Source organism: Otolemur garnettii, unplaced genomic scaffold (genome assembly GCF_000181295.1).
Source record: "Otolemur garnettii isolate 467f Iridium unplaced genomic scaffold, OtoGar3 scaffold00043, whole genome shotgun sequence".
Lineage (NCBI taxonomy): Eukaryota > Metazoa > Chordata > Mammalia > Primates > Galagidae > Otolemur > Otolemur garnettii.
This window is the reverse complement of record NW_003852438.1, coordinates 1,378,192-1,399,733: the sequence shown is the minus strand read 5'-3', so window position 1 is coordinate 1,399,733 and position 21,542 is coordinate 1,378,192. Positions and strand designations below refer to the sequence as shown.

Below are 21,542 nucleotides of genomic sequence, written 5' to 3'. Positions count from 1 at the left end.
AAAAAAGCAAGGTACAGAGCAGTGTTTATCATATTAACATCTTTGTGGAATTAAAAGAGGTTACGTGTAGAAAATTAGATGCCATGTGTACTATATGCATAATTTTGTTTTTCTGTAGGAATATGCTAGAATCTGTTAAGAGTAGTTAGCCTTACAGAGAAAAATTGGTGGTGAGGGGTGTCAAGACAGGAAGACAGCCTTTTATTCTATTCCTTATTATGTGTATATACTACTTTCATATAGTCAATAGGAATAATCACGGCAGGGGATATTTTGGATTAAAAAAGGCTTAATAAATACCATATGTTATAAGGAACCATTAAAGCTATAATTTTATGCATTTGTGTTTGTTACTTTCCTAAAAAATTTGAATATACAGGGTAGCCATAAAGTTTGTGTGCAATTTAAAATAATGTAATACTTTATGGCCACCCTGTACACACACACACATATATATAAAGGGCCCCACAGTTCCCTGAAATGTCCTGGAATTTATACAAATCTTAAAAAGTCACTATATGCCCAATATCTTTCCCCTTATTTGAACAATTTGATCATGTCCTGCTTGCTTGAAATTTGCTAAAAACATCCTATTTCTCTTTTTATACTTTGATCAGCATGTGGTTCCTTCTTCTATCTGCATCCCACTATCTGAAATAACCAGGTATCTGTCCTCATCTAGCCAGGAAGCTCAGAAATCTGATGTCTGCTGGTGGTGCTGGGTTTGACAGGGCTATGATGGATTCACAGCACCGTGCAATGCTTTGTCTACGCGTCTCAAGACAAAAACCCAGAATGCCCTTTACCAACCTCAACTTGAAATTCCAGTCCACTCTTCCTCAAATTATGTATTTGACTATGTTCATTCTCCATTTCCTGGGCTTCCTGCCAGGCTGACTGTTAGCTCCTCCGTGCTGAGGGCCCCAGACCCAGGAGAATGTTCAGGAGTCTATCTGGGAATCTCCATGATAACTCTTCATTCTGGGGCCAAGACCCCTTGATTCCAGTACTGTGCTAAAGTCTTGTATGTACTTTCTTTTGTCCTTTCTCCCCTAGCTTTCAGTCTGACAATACCTAGTTAGGATGGGAGAGGTCAACTAGTTCATTTGTTATATGCCTTTGAAAACCTCTTATGAGCTATTCGTAAAGGATTTGGAAAAATGTTATCCTTTAGAAAAAAAGAACTTCCTCTGAACCCTACAGAGTTAAGACTCTATCATTAAAAACAAAAAATGAAGCTTGAGAGATTGTTTGAGGTGCTTTATTTAGGCAGGCCTGCCTGTGAGGACTTAATCAGTTTCTCCAGATATGTGGGGCACTAAATGGATTAAGGCTCTTTCACAGCTACTTAGTGGGAACAAGGAATACAGGAGGTGCCGGCACTGAAAAAGAATGCGGTCAGCGGGACCTGAAGGAGAAAGGGCTGTTTGTGTTCTTTGGAGGCCTCAGTCTTTCTCTTTTATTACTCCCAATGCTTTTCTGCCCAGAGCTCAAAATTCAGGAACTTTGTGCAACTGGGAAATCTGAGCTTTTCAGCTGGGTGTCCTGATCTTTCCCAGAAAGCTTGTTTAGATGTGGTCCATTTCTGGACACATGGAAGACCTTGACCAGGCCTTCCTTCCATGTAAAGATTAATAAAGACGGTGCTTCTCAGGATAGTTTTTAAAGTTCCCTATCAGTAAGAAGAGTGTTCTAAACTCAGCAGATGTTCAAACATCTCGAGGTGGGGGAAAATGCAAAAAAAAAAAAAAAAGTCAACAGCTACCCACTGTGCTCAGTGGTTAGCACATCAGCCTATATACCAGGGGCAGCAAGTTCCAACCTTGCCTGGGCTTGATTAACAAGAAAGTTGTTAAGATATTTAGTTGATGATTGTTGTTTCTAAATTTTGAAGAATGTGTGTGTGTATACACATATATGTTATATGGGTATATGTATTCCAACACATGTGCATATATAGGCCAATGAATAATCAATAGTGAGAGATTAGCAACTTCATCAAAGTTTTGTTTATCTTTCCCTCAAGTTCAAGTGTAGCTGCTGGGTATACTGGGACTCTGATATGACATCTGAAATGGACATTCAAACATACTTTTGAAGAATCAATCACATATATTCTTTTGATCCTTAAATAACCTAATTTAGGCAAAACAATTAAAACAAAGCATTCCTGGGGAAAGATTTGCAAAGTATGAAGGGTAAATTTAAATTTGCCAATGGAGGACTCTTTTGGTAGATAATATTTCCAAAACTTTGGGATATACTTTTTGAATAAATAAGTAGTAATCATAGAACAGAATTTATGCTTTTTGTCTGATACAGGATGGCCTGAGTCCTTCCAGCCACCACCCCATAGACCACTAGGTTGGTGACAGGACTGGGTGGGATGATCTACATTTGTTCCACCTGCAGTACAACTTTTATACTCTACTCTTTTTGAACAAATGCCCATGTCATCCTGTGTGCTGTTCTTCTTTCTCCAAGAAGTACAGTTTTGAAGACCCCTCATTGAGTTACTATCTGTGGTTTTATTATACTTTAAACAAGTATTGTGAATTATACTGGAGAAGTAGTAAGTGGTTATCTAATTCATAGACTTCCTGTTTGGTGTTCCCACTGTAGGCAATGAATAATGTATGATCTTTACCTATGACATTGATTCTAGTATTTATCCTCATTTATAATTTTAAAAATATACTATCTTTGAATCACATTCATTAGGGCATACTCTTTGAGGTGGTTTTTCTGTAATAATGATGAATTCATGCTGATCCAAGCACTCCTTTGGAGTCCTTTTGTGTGCCCCAGAACTTTCATTTGTAAGACAAATGGCTGGTTCAGACCAGCCTGTGCTGCAGTGAGAGGAGTAAACTGGGCCATCTGAGTACTACGAATTTTCAGACTTACCCTGAGTTACCCACTTACTGTTTTTTTGCTTTTTGATTGGTGGAACATTAGAAAGAAAAAGTATAAAACTTAATAAGAATACTATAAAAGTAAATCACATTTAGTTTTTCTTTTAATCAATTACCCTATTGAAAAGAAGACAATTTTAAGAAATTGAAAATGGCCCAGGACATTTCAAACATATCTCTTTGAATTCTCACTACTACTTTCTGAACCCCCAATCCATATTTCAGCTATGTTTGGATGGCCTTCAGGCATCTCAAACTCAGGATGTCCAAAATCAAATTCCTTGTCTTCTTTCTCAGATGTCTTTGGTGTGCTTCCAAAGCTCCTGTCACCTTGGTCTTCCTGCTCTCCCCCTACAGGTCAGCCACCTCATCCTATCCACTCTTGGTCAAATGACTGCTTGTTCTGCACTCTTTTACAGAGCGTCTGTCTAAATTCAAGCCTTTATGATTTCTCCCAAGCCAACCCTGCTTTGCTGTACCTATGATGTAGAGTTGACAATCTGAATTGGAGCACATGATCCTTCTTGATTAATTCTCACCCATCCTTACCTCATCCTTACCCCATCCCCACCTCATCCCCCCCTGCTACTTTTGCACAAAGTCCTCTCACATCTCCATGCCAGCCTTTGAATGCACCACCCTTGCCCTCTCTGCTAAACAAGTGTTGATTCATTATTGAGACCTGACAGAAATGTTGCCTTATTTGTTGGGTATTTCCTGATTCCACTCACCTACTTAATTTTCTGTGTCCACTAAGCTGGCATCCATACCTCTCTTGCACAGGGTAATTAACTGCTTGCCTTTCTCTCTCTTTAGAGATTGTGATCTCATCAAGGGCAGGACCATCTCTCAATCATATATTTATAGCAATCTTTCAAGTGCCTGGTACCTGGTAGGATCCCGGATGTTTGATGAATGAGTGAATGTATTGAACTTACACCCTGGGATATGGTAATAGCATGTTCTAAGTGACTGAGGCACTTAGCTTCAGACAGGGGATATCTGCAGTAGTACATGGCTTGAGTAGATATCAGGGGATCTGTTTTTGTCCTAAACCAGTGTAATATTAGGCTGTTGTGTCTCTGTCTAAGCATTTCCCCTTTGTGCTCCTCCATGTGCATCCCCCATTCATAAACATGCATAATTTGTTCATTAGCGTACCTTTATTATTAAGAGCCTACCCTTTTTCACGGCAGAATGTTTACTATTACTGCCCAAATATTCAGTTTCAACCTTTATTGTCCTTTCTTATAAAGCCTGGTGTTAGGACAAGGTTAGCTAAATAAAAAGATTTGGAGTTGGGTTCTCCCGAGTTAGCAAATCAGTAAATATGAAAGCCCCTTGTGAAAATTACCCATAGATTGAAAGGTATTTGCTCATTAGCATATCATATATTCATGATGTAAGTGAATGGAATTCAGCTCCATCTCATATGCTTGTTTATTTTGTGTGATAATTTGTAAAATGTGGCACCGTATGTTGCTCTTCTGTAGAGATTATTCTATTACTCTTTGGCATTCTTTGGACACCAAAAGATTTGGATGAGCTTTTATGTCCTTTTTTTATAATAGAGCCTTGGGAATCACTTGTAAGAGATTTCTTATGATAGGGTATTTACATCCTTGAGGGAATAATTTTAACTGTCTTCCTAACTAAATATTTAGAAGTTTAAGTTTAATCATATGATTAATTCAGGGCTTTAATTTCCTTAATCCCATGCTTACTAGCTGTTTAAGCAAGACTGAGTTTAGAGTTGGTCAGCCCCACTCCAAACACCCCCCACACACACACACTACTAAGAGCCCATCTCTTTCTCTACATAGTTTTTATTCAAAGCCCCTCAACATTTATCATTCTAATAATACCCATCGTCCCTGGAAGTAACAGAAGTGCTAAACAATGTCAAGGTGATAGAGTTAGAGCTTGAACTAGTTTGGGAGCCAGAGGGAGGGGAGCCTTATGAAAGTGACAATGGTGTGTGGTCATGAGGAGCTACAGAGTCGCCATGTGTGTTGAAGTAAGGCCTGCATGCCAGCGCTGCCGGTGGGGCGAGCCTTGGTCTGTTGAAGTGGAGGTGGTGACTCCTGGTCCCTGCCTGGGTCTGGGGGACTGTCTGCAGTTGGTGCACTGGGGGAGAGAAAGGATGGAAACTGTCCCCTAAGATTGACGGGGACACAATGGATAGTGCCACTATCCATTGCCTCAACTTGGAATTTTGACATGGCAATGCATTCAGAGGGCTGCAGTAGAATCCTTGAGATGAGACCAAAAGAGAAAAAGATTATATACTATTTGGCCCTTCCTCCTTCAGCCACTCCACCTCAGCTGCACTTCTAAGCCCCAACCCATGCATTACTTTATCTGCATATCTATCTCTGTATGCCAGTACCTCTGTCTATATACCTACAGATGTAGGTATATAGATGTAGCAAATCTCACATTTAAGCAAAAGCTAAAGAATACTTGGAAGTAGATGCTCATGACCTTTCCCCAGTCATACTTAGAGTTTGTTTTTAACCTAAAGTTATGGAGACAGACTTGAAGGGAGACATCCCCAACCTTGCTAAAATGTAAGTACAAAAAGGCACAAATTGGATGGATATTGATGATGTTGTTTCTATTGTGACATCATCCATAGACTCCTAGTGTCTTTGCTTTGCTTCCCTATAGTGATCACAACATAAATTACTTGTCTTGTTTGACTTCCTTGTTCACCAAAGTTGAGCAGATTGTGGCCGTTTTCAACGCTTCTACCAGACAAAAAGCTTGGGACCATTTCTCGAAAGCCCAGCGCAAGAACATAGACATTTGGCGAAAGCATTCTGAGGTTGGTGATTTTATTATTACTTTTAACCACCATCACACAGCTGGATTGGCAGAGAACAGTGTGGCTGCGGCCATTGTGGTTTTTGTTGCAGTGGGCAGTCCTCCTTCCATTGTCCTTTCTCATTTTCAGCTCCAAATTCAGCTCAGACTTGTTCCTTGTCCAGAAAAGCAGCTGACATAACACTTAGCGAATAGAGTGTTTTTCTCCCCTGCAAAGGGAAAAAAGAATCTTTCCCATTCACAGGAAAGAGCTCAGAAATAAACCAAGACACTTTGCTGAATAAATTATTTTGAAGAAAAGTGTGACTCAAAATAGAAAACTAGCTTTAAAATACTTATTTTTTTCTCAGTGTTCTACATGATAATGATGGTTGCCCTTTGGGCTAGAAATGGCAAGTATGCCTTTCCATCCCATAAGCAATGCCTCAGTCCTCTGTGCTAGCCAGTAGGTTTTATCACACCTCTCCCCAGAGAAAATGTCACAAGAGAAATCCAAGCTAGCCGAGTTCACCCTTCAGCATCATTGCATGTGTGAAGTGTGAGTATCTATCCCCTAAGTGTGGTCCACACTTGACCTTTCTGGGCACGTAGAATGACCAAAATGGGTCATTAGTCACTGGTCATCCAGCTGTTATTTTTAACTCCACAGTGTAGTGTACGCTTTGAACCTGTCATTTAAAAGTAAGTATACTGTCTTTGTTTGCTTCTTTTTTTCTTTTACAAGAAAATGGCTTTTTTTCTTTCATTTGGATGCCTCTCCATCTCTAGCATGTTAATATTAAAGTTCTCTAAATGATATTCCCCTCTTTCAAAATCCCAAACTTATGGAAGGTAAGGTTTATTTATTTAATGACTTTGGATCACACTTGTAAAATAAGTGTTTTATACAGAGTTTGAGGAACCACAAAGTACTGTGATATCAATCATTGGGGTAGCATTTTAAGTGCCCATTAACTAATGCTAAATTACAGTTGAATACCAATAGCACTAGATGTAACATCTACATGAATACCAAATGAATTCTTTATTATCACTATTATTATGGTGAATACTGAATGACTTCACAGTAATGTGACACTTAAAATGCTAGTGCAATTTATTGTTAAGAAGGACATTTTTTTATTTTGTTGACTAATGCCTAAGGTGGTTGGTGAATGATACAGTTCTGATTTTCTGTTCAAGATGATGTGTAAAGAGGAGGTTGAGGTCTCTCTTTAATTTTTCAGGGGCCAGAAAAGAAGAGTGCTTACCCAGTGTTCTCCTTGACACTGAATTGAGACCCAGATCATGTTAATTTTCAGGAGAAGAAAAGAGTCCTTCCTTTATGATGTAACATATAAATTGAGGGTTATGAGAACACAAATTGGAATCCATGAACTATTTGGGAATGATCAGTCTCTTGATTGCTTATTTGTTTTTTCTTCACATAAAAACCAAATATGATTAAAAGGAATGTGAAGAGAAAGGCAGGTGGCATGATGCTGAATAAACCCTGGGCATAAAAAGGCCATCATTAGAAAGTGAGTGTCAGCAGATACCAGGTAGTGATCTAAATCACGCTTCCTGTCACATCTGCCTCAACTTCCTGCCCTCCCTCAGCCCTGCAACCTGTGCCAGGTGCAGTCCCTGGGAAGGCTCCAAGCACGGCCTGAGGAAGCCTGCTGGCCCTGCTCAGTGCTGGGGGGTAGAATTAGAGGCTCCGGAAGGTCAAAGGAGTGCAGTTGTGCAAGGGCTCCTGGGAAGGGTCTTTGTGCCTTCCTACCACTTCCCCACCTCTTCTGATATACATTAGTGAACAGAAGTCTAAATTACCTTTGATTTTCTCCCCTACATGTCACTTAATTGATTAAATACCAGTTGGTAATTTAACATTGTGGATGATTTCTCAGTTGCATATAAGCTTGATAATTGGCTTGATTTTTTTCCCCCACATACCCATGTACAGCATCTGTTAATTATCTGCAACACCTCTACAGATTTATTAGAGTGTACTAGTGATTTGCTGCTAAACCAGGGGCACCCTGTGGAAACACCCTCAGCTTTTTTTTCCCCCCTCAACTTTTTTTCCCTTTTCATCACCCTTCCGCACAAGAATTACCATATGATAACTTGTCATTAATTGTAAGGACTAAACAACAGGCACTTTCAGCATCATTTATTCTTTTCTTCTGATTTTTTACTTGTTTCAATTATTTTTAAGCCACCTCTTTAGGAATTGGGTTTTTTGTCAGTAGAAAAATTAGCTGTCCTCAACCTAAAATTTTCCCTACTAATCACATATGACACCCACCTCCAATACCTGATGGTGTTATTTAAGGTGGAATTAGACCTCTTCCTTCTAGGTGGCAGGACCAAGTAAGGAGGTGTCATCTGTCATACAGGTAGCTTGTCAATGGTGCCTGTGATTGGTTCCCCTGTCTGCCACCCTAGGCCCTACCCCTCTGCCTTCTGCTTTCCTTGTCCTCTGCAATGGGGATTCCCAGAATGCAGAGTTAACCATTAAAGTCCTCCTCCAATAAATAATTTCCCTTCCATCATGCTGCAGTTAAAATCTGTGAGCTAAAGGAGAGATGAAAATCAAGAAAACCCATAATACGGAGTGATAATATGCATATCCATCAAATGGGCACTGGAACTATGTTTAAAGTCATCCCATTGATAAATTTGGAATAGTAATTTAGTTTTATTGTTGCTCATAAGTGTATTGATTACAAAATGAAATTATTTTAAATATTTGATCATTTTAGAGACTTTAGAAAGGGGGGGGAAAGAATAGCAGAAGTTTGGCCCTGTTTTAATCTTTTCAAAGGAGGAGAACAGAGTGAATAAGGATTCACAAATATACAACATACAGCACAATATAAAATAATTGAATGTAAATGATTATAAAGTGCTTTAGGCACAATAAATAATAAAAACTTTATTGTATAATTCTTTACTTTCTACAATGAGTTTTCACATACACCATTGCATTTAAACCTTGTATTATTATAACTCCTCATTTATGGGCAAATAGACAAAGGCTCAAAGAACTTGACTGAAGTCACCACCTTTGTAAGTGGAGAAAATAGGATACTATTCTAAGATCTATGGCTCTAAAGCAGTGGTTCTCAACCTTCCTAATGCTCTGAGCCTTTAATACAGTTCCTATGGGTTGCAAACCACAGTTGAGAACTGCTGCTCTAAAGTGATGCTAAAGCAACTATTACAGCAAAAACAGTATCCCTTACAAAATAAAGTGAGATACAAAAAGGGAGGGCATTTGCTTTTCTTTTGTTCTCTAACATCTTTGTAATTAAATACTGCGTACCTGAATGGCCTGTGTGTGTGTGTGTGTGTGTGTGTGTGTGTGTGTATTTGGGATCACACACAGGCACATACACACATACAGAGGCACTATGTTTACATGAAAAATAATAGTGATCAGTGTTACCAATTTAGCAAACCAAAGGTCTTGTATGATGATAACTATAGTGCATGCCTTAACTCATTTCATCCTCAAAACTATTATCACAATATTCCAGTGAGCAAATTGAGACTAAGAGAGCTGAAGAAACATTCCAAAATTACACAGTGGGTCAGTGGTACTTCAGGCCTTTTTAAAACTCCATTGTTCACATTCTTGATCATAAGGTATAAGCCCCTGATATGTGCCAGTCATGTAACAGGTATTTCTAAGTAATGTTGCAACAGCCCTGCTAGGTGGATATTATTATCCTCTATATATTTTTTTTACAAATGAGGAAATTGAGACTTAAGAGAGATTGCTAATTTGCTGAAGAGCCCTTGACTCATCATGGGTGAGCAGGGATGTATCACAGGTCTGACCTGGGTCTCTCCCCACACCCCTCAGAACTTCATTTAGATTGGGTGGGGCTATACCTGGGAGGGAAAATCTTTGGATTCTAAATGTTGATACTCCAGTCATTATATACCCCAAGCCCATAGAGAAAAGGCAGGTGTGTGTAACTCTGACATTGTGTACCCTGTACTTTCAGGAGCTCCGCAACGCTCAAAGTGAGCAGCTCATGGGCATCCGACGAGAAGAAGAAATGGAAATGTCTGATGATGAGAACTGTGACAGCCCCACTAAGAAGATGAGAGTTGATGAATCAGGTAATGCCGATAATGGCCACAGGCCCATAGGTATAATGATCTTCCAGATCTCACATGGGGAATAAGTATTGGGAAATGGCCATATAACTCACTTTTATTTGAGTTAGACTAAACTTCATCTTTGAATGACTCAGCTTTTCATTAATAGTACTTTAAACTCCTTCTTAGGAACATAGTGATTTAAATTCCTCTACTTGTTTCTCCGCACGTAAATCTAGGACTGTAATAGGTTGTTGTTGTTGTTTTTTTCAGGGATATTTGCTTATTTTCATAAAAATCCTTTTCTAGAGTATGGCAGCCACAGCTGATACTAAATTCTTTATAGCAGCACAATTCACAATCTCAAAGATGCAGAAACAACCCAAGTGCCCATCAATACACGAATGGATCAATAAAATGTGGTGTACGCAAAGTATGGAGTACTGCTCAGCCCTGATGGGAAATGGCGATCTAGTATCTTTGTGACAGCCTGAATGGAACTGGAGACCAGTCTTCTAAAAGAAACATAATAGGAATAGGGACCCAAATGCATGTATTCAGTACCAGGCTGGTTCCTATAAGAGACATAAATCTCAAAGAATATCAAACTGGGAGAAAGGGAAAGAATCAGTGAGCAAATTCACACCTACTGCGTATGGAGCACCCTGTCTGGGTGGGGAGCATCCTTATAAACTTGACTCAGTTTGTGAAAAAGGCTAAGTATGTTGAAAGAAAAAAAGCTGATATGTAAACAAAACTTTAGGCATCCCCTAATATTCTGAAATTTTTAAAAATATATTTAATAAGCACCTAAAAAAATTGGTTTCAGTCAGTGTATTTCTTGCATGGGAATTGTCTAATCCCTAAAAATACTTTCTAGTTTCTGAGCCAACATGCTAGAGAATTAGACTTCTTTTGCAATAAATTTTAGTTCACCAAACCTATAATCAAAACAGTGGTCCCATTTAGTACCAAGCCAATGGCATCACTTCTTGACTGTAAGTAGGAGAGCAGTTAGGGAGAACCTTGTTTGTGTGCTTTGTCTAATGTGACATGCTGATTTAAAGCTCTCTCCTTGAATTATATGTAAATCCACTGGTATTGGGAAAGCAGGCTGGGAAAGTGCTCATTCAAAACATGAGACGCCAGTAGAGACTGCCTGTCTGAGTGGAAGGGTGTTGTCTAAAGGACTTGGCAAGAACCACAGTTGCCGCCACTGCCAGGAAAGAAAATGAGGGAGATGATATATTTATCTGTCTTCTCCTGCCTATCAGAGAATAAAACACATACCTGACCTTGGCTTTTTAACAGAAAGGTTACAGGTGACCAGGAAGGGAGGATCTTTGCTAATTTGTTAGTAGGAGCCAAAATCAAGATTCAAAAAGGATCAAGTCATCAAGATGGCGAAGTGGTCAGGATATCCTGCTTCTGTGAAGAATGCCAGAAGTGAACATGGTGATCCCAAGAAAAAGCTCCTGCATCCAGTTATCTCCAGAGGCAGCTTTAATTTCCTTAAAAAAGTGGTTCTAAAAATATGTAACATTAGCATCATCTAGGAACTTACTAGAAATTAATTAACTTACTGCAAATTATCAGGCCCCACTCAAGACCTACTGAATCCAACTTCTGGAGTATAGGGTGAAGGAGTGAGGTCCAACATGGGCTATGATTTAAGCCCTCTGGGAAATTCTGATTCATGCTAAAGTTTGATAACCACTGTCTATAAAATTTCTTTTTCATCCTCAAATTTCATTCACTTAAATCTTTTAGAAGCTTAGCACAAGTAGGCACCATCCTTCCAAAAATACAGCTAGCGTTCATGTGTCGATGCATGTGCGTCTCCCATGAAGCTCCTATCAGGGCTGCTTTACTTTATCAGGTTTGGGTTTGCTTATTGGAGAAGACCACCTTCCTCACTACATTTCTACATGTATTCTATAAACCACCGTATATCAAAAGAATGGAGCATGTATTAGTGTGATTTTTCTTAAATTCAATGAAATCTTGAGATAAAGAAATAAAACATTTTTCTCCAAAAAGCTTTCATCACTTTTGAAGTTCCTAGATGAGGTGCAAGTTGACATGAAACTTGGATTCTTAACATCCTTATAAGGTAGGTGTAGAAGAAAAGAATTGAGTCAAGTCAGAAATCCTGATTTGAACCTGTGGCTTTTGGGGGGGTGACATGTCTTTTTAAACAGCCTGTCAATTTCCCAAGAAAAGTGTTTAATTTCACAGTCTGCTTAGGGTAGGACCAGAATAACAATGACTGAATGATACGCTCACCAAGCAGGTCTCTCTCGCAGACTGGGGCAGCAAGGGCGGCAAGCATAACTGTGCAGGGTTGGCGCCTGACCCTCACCCCTCTGTGGGGACCAAGGTTTTCTCTGGAGATTTGACTAGAAAGCCCTGTTTCCGGGCCTCTTATAGTTTGTTGCCTAGACATTTGATGAGAGCTTGAAGTAGAACCTAAACTTTTAAATACTTTTGCCAGGTTTTAACTTGGCCTGCGGAATTAATGAGCACAATGCAGTGTGTGTTGTACCCCAGGTTCTAAGGGACGAGATGAGAGAAGTGAAGTTCACATGCCAAGCCTGAGGAGTTCAAAGTCTTTCTCTGTACTTTTCAAAAGAAGATAGACCGGAGAACATGGCATGTGGTTTCTGAAGAAAGCACAGGACTGATTACAGGGAAAGGAAAGCAACTAGCCTGTTTTGTTCCATTGCGCCCTGAAGCTCCTGCCAAAGGGCAGGCGGTGGTTTTCCTTTCAGCGCTGTGTATTTGGGGACATTGCCTGACAGCAACAATTCCCATCTGGTCTTCTGACCAAACCGCAGACAAATCTCTGCTAACTCCCGCTTGAAGCAAGGGAGGCTGGTGGCTCATTGCCTGAGGGAAACACCTTTCAGCTTATCTCCTTATGTAACACATCTCTCATTTTTAGGTACAAATTTGCATCTACCAGTCACCTTCATTGGAGAAATCCTTTCAAAATGTAGGGCTCTAATTCACTGATGGGAATTGACAATGCTGAAGTATGTTTAAAATAGTTAACTGTTTTAAATTGCGTACAAATTTTATGAACACCCTGTATGAATAGAATTGAAATGCCCTTTAAGGAATCTCCTGTCTGTTTTTTCTCTGCTAAAACATTTGGGATTTTGCCACATACCAACTGCGTGGTAACTGACCCAATAATTCTTGGAAATTCCAGGGGGAGTATCCTTCAAGTAGCCAGCTGCCTGTGACAAGGGAACATGATCTCACAGTGCTGGCTTGGCTTGTCATCTCTCTACTAGGACAAAAACTGCCCTGAATAGGTTTAATTTCTTGGGGTAGATAGAACTAACTGTCTTTGCTTTCTAGAAAAGGCACAACTTGCTATGTAAAGACTTGTATGATACCTTGGGCTTACTTTTAAAAAATAGTTTATATAGCTCTGCTTTTTTGATTATAAAGAATATTTCATTGTATTTTTGCTTTTTACCACATGCAGTAATTTACAATTTCTCTTTGGCTAAAGTTCTTCAGTATCCCTGAAACTATAACATAATTCTCAGTGAACTGTTAACTCTTCCTCATCAGGTGAATCTTAAAGGGAAAATGAAGTTTGCTGGAGCAAAACTAAAATGCCAATAAAAATGGAAATGAATTATGTTAATAAACTTGAAAATCATGACAGATTTATTAAAGCATTCATTTGAGAAGGTTAGCATCTTGTTCCAAAGCCTGTGAAGATAATTTTTGATAAGAATTCACATTTATTGTTGCTTAGTCTGCCTCCTACTGGAATCAAGCCAGACTTTTAAATTCAGATCTAGTCTTCCCTCTCTCCCTCTCCTGCCCTCCATCCCTTCTCCCCTTTCCTTTCCTTCTGCTTTTTTCTCTGTCCCTACTTCTGTCTCTCCCTCTTTCCCTCTCTTCTTCCCTCCTTCTCTTTCTCCCTCCCTCTCTCTCTCCCGCTTTCCCTCCTGCCCCCCCACCCTCACTCTCCCTCTTTCCCTCTCCTCTCCCGTTCCCCTCTTCCCTTTTTCTCTCTCTCCCTCCCTCTCTTTCTCTCTCTCTCTCCCCCTCCCTCCTTTTCTCTCCCTCCCTCTTTCCCTCCCTCCCTCCTGCCCACCCTCACTCTCCCTCCTTCCCTCTCCTCTCCCCTATCCCCTCCTCCTCCCTTTTTCTCCCTCCCCCTCTCTCCTTCTCTCTCCCTCTTCCCTCTCTCCCTCCAGGTTGACTGTGAGGTAGGGCAAGTATTCATAAGGAGTAAATAGAAGAAAGGAAAGAGGAAGTCTATCATAGATTATAAGGCCTCAGATGGTAAAACCTAATTCATTTTAGTATTGTGAGAGTTAAACAAGTCAGTGCATAGAAGGCCTTTCTGACTTGTCTTATGGTTTTAATGGTAACTCTGCTGATTACCATAGTCACTCCCTAGTACCTGACCCTTGGCTTTTCTTCAGCAAGTCTTCAAGAAAAGTTTGTTGAACTTCAACTGAACGTTCCTCTTCTTCAGGTCTCAATGTTTCCATGCCTCTGTCCCATAAGTTATTAGGAACAGTAACCCTTAGAAAATTTGCTCTAATGAAATCTAAATGGTGAATGTTAAGAAGCTTGTTCAAACAGGATGATACATTTCTCCCTAATGTTCAGAACTTTATACATACGAAATTCAGTGCCACATGCTGAGTAGGCCATGGCCCAGAGAATTGTACCCCAGTGTCATTCTAATTATTACAAATATTTGTGGAGCACTTTCTAAGGGCAGGGTACTATTGACTCAGGGAACATAGAAAGGGTTATTTATAGGGCAACCCTTTCCTGGAGGGTGTGAGACTCTTTTTGAAGAGAATAAACATGTTAAGTTAATAAAAGTCTAACACCTAATGTCAAGTATGTCCTGAAGCCAGTAAATTAAATTTAGTGTAAACCAAAATGAGCACCACTTCTTAGTGTATAAACCTTGTACAATATTTAATGCGTGTACATTGAACTCAAATTTTAGAAGAGTAAAACTAGAAAGTCCCTTGTTTAATAGACACCATTACACCATTCCATAATACACAAGCAAATGTTTTTGGATTTTAATTGTACCACATTTAAACTCTGAACTCTGTAAAGAATGTTTTCCTAGTTGTCTGTTTTCCATGGAAATTCATCACAGCATAGGTAGAGAATTTTTTTTAATTTCACTGAGAAGTCAAACAAACATTTTCCAAATCTCTCAACCACTGAATCAAATTAGGGACTCATAATTAAGTTCTGTTGGAACTAGCAGTATTTAGTTGGTCTGAATACTTTTAAATATAACTGGAAGCTTTAAGTTAAAAAATTAACAAGGCTTTTCCCAGCTATCTCCCTTGATTTCTTTGAATGCCAGAACCACCTTTGCTTCTCCGATTCAGTTTGTTTCCTCCATGAAATGCTTCTGAAAATTCTTAAAGGATGCCCAACAGAGAGATCATAATCAGGCATAAGCTTAAGAAGAGGCTTACTCAGCACCAGACTGGACCCAGAGGAAGGGTCTGGCGGCAGCTGGTAGAAGGGTCCTTTTAGGAAGCACTGAATGTGATCTGAAACAGGCTTACCTGGGGTGGCTCAGAACCTGGCACTCAGACATCCATTGAAAGTGAGATGGCTCAGTTTGAAACCACATTCTGAATCTGACCTCCCCACACAAGCAGACCCCAGGCAAAAGCATCAGTGCTAAGTGAAAGCTGGAAGGATAAGCTGTTCCCACGTGTAATGATACCCTGGGGTATTGTTCCCTGAGAGAAATAGAGCAGCAGTGTGTGTCTTTCAGTGGCCACCAAATTCAAGACACACCCACAACCAAACGTCTTCTGGGAACCCAAGTGCCAAAAAGGAGACGTGATTAATCAAAACTAACATGGCTTAAAGATGATGAAAGCAATCTTGCAAGGTAGGCTGAGTAGCCTGTTTCCTTCCTGAATTCTTGAAATAGAGCTTCATTTGCAAAGAGCCAAGGCTTTTCTCTGTTTCTTTCCTCTGTTTTTTTAAATCTTGCTAATCTGGCCAGTGCCATGGCTTACACTTGTAATAGTAGCACTCTGGGAGGGCAAGGCAGGTGGATTGCTTGAGCTTATGAGTTCGAGACTAGCCTGAGCAAGAGTGAGACCCCACCCACCCCCAATCTCTACTAAAAATGAAAAACTGAAGCAAGAGGATCTCTGGAGCCCAAAGAGTTTGAAGTGGCTGTGAACTGTGATGCAGTCTACCAAGAGCACCAAACTGAGACTCTGTCTCAAAAAAATAAAATTGTGCTCATCTTGCCAAGAGAATTCAAATAAATATTTGGAGTTGATTTTTCTTTTCCCTAATTTCCTTTATAGTTTCAATACCCTTTCCATAATGGATATGCTTCTGAAAAGTGTAGGAAAAAATATATATTGTTAATTGTTTTACCTTTTACATACAAGGAGACAGATGTGTTTAAATTGACCCTGCAGCAGACAATTCCTTTTCAATGGCAGCATTCCTTCTGCCCAACCAGACTGCATTTACCCATTTTGTAAATTCACATCTCAAGTCTGAACTGTCTTTAAGCTTAACCCCCTTATAATTCCATTTTTATGGGGCACCTAACAATACGTCTCTCTCACATATGCACAAAGTTTCCATAATCCCGTATTTCGTGTAAAATCGATCTGTGTTGCTGAAATTGGACTGTGTCTAGAGGACCAAATATTTTCCTCAGTACTCTGAACTACTCAGCTGTGCTGTACCTCCATAAAACCCAGTTGAGCCCTAGCTGCAGTTCTTAAACAATCCACACCTGTGTGGTACAAGCTTGGTGCTAGGGGCTTCCCCACGTGGTTGCCCATATGACAGCCCAGCACATTTTCCCAGCTGCATTTGTGAAGCAGACTTGGGCTTTATTAGCCCTGACTTCGGGCCGGGTGCCATGAGCCCCTTGAGGCTGGCGGAGGGTTTGGGGGCCAATGGGCAGTTGTCAGGCCAAGGAGGAGAATGAGGAAGTTGACAGTCAATCTTTGGAATGGGAGGTTGCAGGGTCCTAGATCTGAGAAAGGTTGAGACAAATAGCCAGTGAGCAGTATGGGGTTGCAGTTCTGCCCCCTGGGTACAGCCTGACGTGCCTTGATGCTTCTCAACTGCCAGGAGCACCATTATCTAGATTACAGTTGATTATGCTTTCTGGGCACTTCATTCTGGTAAGGTCTGATGCAGGATCATTACATAGGAGAGTAGATTTAATCCTGTTTCCTTAGCAGGCTTTAAGGACACTGAGGGAATATTTATGTAATAAGATGCAAAGTTGCTATGGGAAATACTATAGCAACCTAACATCTTCCCTGAGCCAAGCAGCCACTTGTAACAGCAATCTAAATTTACATTTATTTTAGTGTCATTTTATCGACACTCTTAGTATCTCATTCTGACAGGATGTTAAAATATGTTTTCAGCTTGCATTTGAGCAAAATTAACACAGGGCTGTGGAATTTAGGTGTGGTTTGCACAACTTCTAGAAAAAAATCAGAAATTTTGAGGGAGTTTAGATGACAGGATCTAGGTAAGTTTGTAAGTTTTTTTTTTTTCTTTCCTAAACATAGGAAAGAATTCTTTAGTAGAATGTATTCCCAAATGTCCTTTTTAGTTTATAAGCAACAAATACAAATTTCTGGGTATGAAAAGAAAATCATCCTTTCCATACTAACAAATTTGGTCGCACACTTGCCAATGATTCCAGCAGCTACTTATACAAAACACTTTTAATAGATCACTCCATTGTCCTCTGGAACATACAAAATTTTAAAAATAAAATGTGTTTATGATATGAAAAGAAAACCTGCTCATTTTCTAATATCTAATGATTAAGAATAATGAAGAAGAAAATAAAACTGTGTTATTGCAGAAGAGTGTTTAAGCATGTAATGTTTTTTTCTTTTGTACAGATTAACTATAGAATATTCTTCTATGTATTTTTTAAAAACTCAGTAAACAATTCTAATGACTTAGGTTTCAGGCAGGCCTCCTTGTAAAACAAGTAAATTTTTTTAAACTTCCCTTTTATATATTAACTAATAGGAAATATGGAGAAAATAAGTGTGTGTTATTTCTGGATCATGAGCTTTTTCCTATGAACCTTTGAGAGTTAAAGCCAAAAATCTTCTTAAAACCCTGATAACTATTACCAGACCTTCCAAAAGCATCTTTTAGGTCCTTTAAATATGAGCATGGCAGAGAAGCTATATGTAAGCCAATTGGTAGTGGAAAACTACTCTCTATTGATTTTCTTCTGTACTTCTCCATCTGAAATCTTGAAGTGTGACTGTAACACTGTTAAAGTGGGACATGGACCAAAAGAATCAATACCAAACCATATTAAAACATACATTGTTACCAGCTTCACAGCACTGTGATGTAACTGTTTATGAATGTCATTGTCTTAATTCTCCTTTGCTTTTCTACTGCACTGTTCATCAAAATACAGTTGGTGACATAAAGCTATTATACCTTGACCCCTAACTCTGTTGCCCGTAAACTACATTAATCAAAGTTCTGAAGATGCTAGGTCTCCAGAATTCTAGTTACCCATGCATAGTTAAGGGGACATAACTAATGAAAGAAGTAGTTACTATCTTCTATTTCTTGGAAATTCCACTTGCTATTCTATTAATATAATACTTATCTCATATTTAGAAGCTCTGGAATTTGAAGTTTCTAGGAATATAAAAATTGTTATTCTAATAAGCTCTTCCATAGCTAAATGACTCTGAGACCCTTCTCTCTTACTTGATTGAATGCCCTTGATATCAGAGAGAGAGAAGCGCTCAGCAACTGCCCCACCCCATTTCTAGGACACATTGTGGGAAGCCTTCTGGAAAGTGGCTAGAGAAGAAAAAGTTTTGTTTTAGATGCCCACATCTAGCAGAGAAGTAAGGAGAAACATTTCTGGGGTAAAGTTGCATGACAGGATCTGTTAACTGTAATGCTTCAGGCAGGGTGTTGCAAGATCTTTAATGAATCCCCCTCCTCAAACTGCTAGAGCTGCTGTGTCTGGGGCCCTTGCTCTCTACTTGGGGCATGCTAGGTCATTGCACCTTGTAGCAGATGCCTAAATTTTCAACTCTCAGAATCACTTTAGAAACATATAAAAATTTAACATTAGAGTATTGTTAATTACTAGTATATCCATGAGCAGCCTTGAAAAGTACCATGTTTTAGACTATATAATAGGATGAGAGAATGTTCTCAATATATTGCTCAGTGATAAAGCAGTTACAAATCAACATGAGAGATAACTCCGGCTTGGCGCCTGTGGCTCAAGCGGCTAAGGCGCCAGCCATATACACCTGAGGTGGCGGGTTTGAATTCAGCCCGGGCCCGCCAAACAACAATGATGGCTGCAACCAAAAAATAGCCGGGCATTGTGGTGGGTGCCTGTGGTCCCAGCTACTTGGGAGGCTGAGGCAGGAGACTCGCTTGAGCCCAGGAGTTGGAAGTTGCTGTGAGCAGTGAAGCCATGGCACTCTTCCCAGGGGCTCAGCTTGAGGCTCTGTCTCAAAAAAAAAAAAAAAAGAGAGATAACTCCAATTGTAGGTGACCTTAGAAATATTATAAATTTGCTTTTGTACTACATTGTTCATCAAAACACAGTTGGTGACATAAAGCTATTAGACTTGGACTCCTAACACTGTTGCCCATAACCTTCATTAATGAAAGGCCTCACAATTTCTTTGTTGGGGGGAAATCTGTAAGGATATAGGTCAGAATATTCACTGATAGTTAAAAGTGATTTTTGCTTTCTTTGTGAATTTCAAAAATGTCCACAATATATACATGTATTATTTTAATAATTAAAACTATAATAAATATTAATTCATAAATTATCTAGGAAAATCTGTGGTAAAGTTCATGCCTGTTGGGGAATACCACCTGGCCATTTCCAATCATTCTAGAAAGTCAAAAGTAGTAACAAATAGTAACCAGTACCAGATACTGGTAGTTTACTGAATTGGCTTCTTTTGCTTTAAATTGGAGGATTTCCACATTTAATTCACCATAATATGCTTACCGTTCCAGACCACATCATCTTACAATTTCCTATTCTGACAACTAATCATATTTGTATAACTATTAAATAATGGATCTAAGAAATAATTCCAGTTCTCAGCCAGCAGAAATGTTGAGTTCTTCCCCACAGAGATTCTAGTTTTCTTAGGCATAGAAGAAAATTCTATCTTTTTGCATGCAGAAGAGACCTTAGAAATTTTATAAAACTTCTTTTTTTACAAATATGAGAGAAGTTGAGAAGTTATGTTACTTGGCCAAGATTGTAAGTGAGAAGTCTCGAACTCAATACTAGCTTCTTTCTTTCCAGGCAAATGACCCTTTTATGGCACGGCACCACTGAGTTTGGGGAAAAGACTGGAATCTCTGTCAAATGTCTTAAGGGGCATCGTATATGTCAATAACCAAATAAAATAAACCAGGAATTTTGAATGCTTGCTATATGCTTGGTACTGTGATGCCATTTGGAGGCAAAGGTAGACTGGAGATGTTGATTACCTTAAAATGTTAATCCAGACAAAGCCGACTGGGGCTATGCTTGGTCCTCCCATCATTTACTGAGTAGCTGCCTGTTTTTAAGCCCATTCCAACAGAAATGCCAGTTTTAAAAAAATACTCAGTAAGTTGGATCAATGGTTGGCACTTATTTCCTCAAAACAGAGTCTGCTATATAGCTTTACACAAGAAAAAGAACTGCTTTGAAGAGGTGAAGTGCATTGGGAATTTTTGTAGTGCCAGGTTGTGTGTTTCTTTAGGTAAAGCACACACACTGTCACAGTCCATGTTTGCTGTTTCCTAACTCCTCAAAAACATAAAGAGAAAAATAATTTTCTTAGAACTCAGGCACACACTTGATGGTTGACCTGAAATGACCTGAGCTCCCACATCAGCCCATTGATTTCCCATCTCACCCTAGGTTTTCTCTGCACCCCTGGGGCCTGGCAGAGCTTGCCTGAAATTCACCAGTTTATTGACTCACCATAATTACAAGACTTATTGAAGTGGCTCTCTCTGTTTCCCAGATCCTGAGGCTTTTCTTTATGAGTTGTACCTCTCAATATATCTTAAAAATAAAAGTCTGGGGGGGCGGGGGCATCTTCAATAATACCAATCTTACTGAGATTCACAGACTCAGGGAAGTTTTGATCTGAAAGAGATCTTGGAAGTTTTATATCCTCTCCTTCCTCCCAATGTTCTAAATTAATGAGAAAAATGAATTTTGGCACCCTGCACTAATTATTGGTTGAGTTGCTGAATAAATATTACAATTTTATATTGATAATTTGTGATATTTTTGTGATTACAAGTTTTCAGGCACAACTTACACTAGTATAGTTGGCAAATCTGGAGGTAGAGTGACAGATTTCATTTGACTTTTCGTAATTTTATCAGCCAATTGTTTTGATGAACTTCATCTGCAATACTAGACTTTTCTAGCATAGAATATATACTCTGAGTATCCTAAAGTCATCCATTTCTTTATCCTTGGTACTTTGCCTGAACAAATTGTCTTAAATAATGTCATAATACAAAGCAGTGATAAAATTCAAACAACAAATATTCAGTGACCCCTCACAGTGTGAAGGGTACTGTATCCTTTGTCTTTCAATGCCAGATTAAGGGGAAAGAAGAGCAAAAGAGCCTTGTAAGACTGAGATTCTG

General features: G+C 39.3%; 1 protein-coding gene across 2 annotated transcripts in view; it reads left to right on the top strand.

The window, feature by feature from the left end:
- The window catches only part of ENOX1 (ecto-NOX disulfide-thiol exchanger 1), a 272,529-nt gene that overhangs the window by 150,520 nt on the left and 100,467 nt on the right, over positions 1–21,542 (top strand). For both annotated transcript variants that reach the window (XM_012805530.2, XM_023513593.1), the window contains 2 exons: positions 5,636–5,742; positions 9,740–9,857. In XM_012805530.2, the coding sequence (XP_012660984.1) occupies positions 5,636–5,742; positions 9,740–9,857 (225 nt within the window). The remainder of the gene's footprint in view (positions 1–5,635; positions 5,743–9,739; positions 9,858–21,542) is intronic.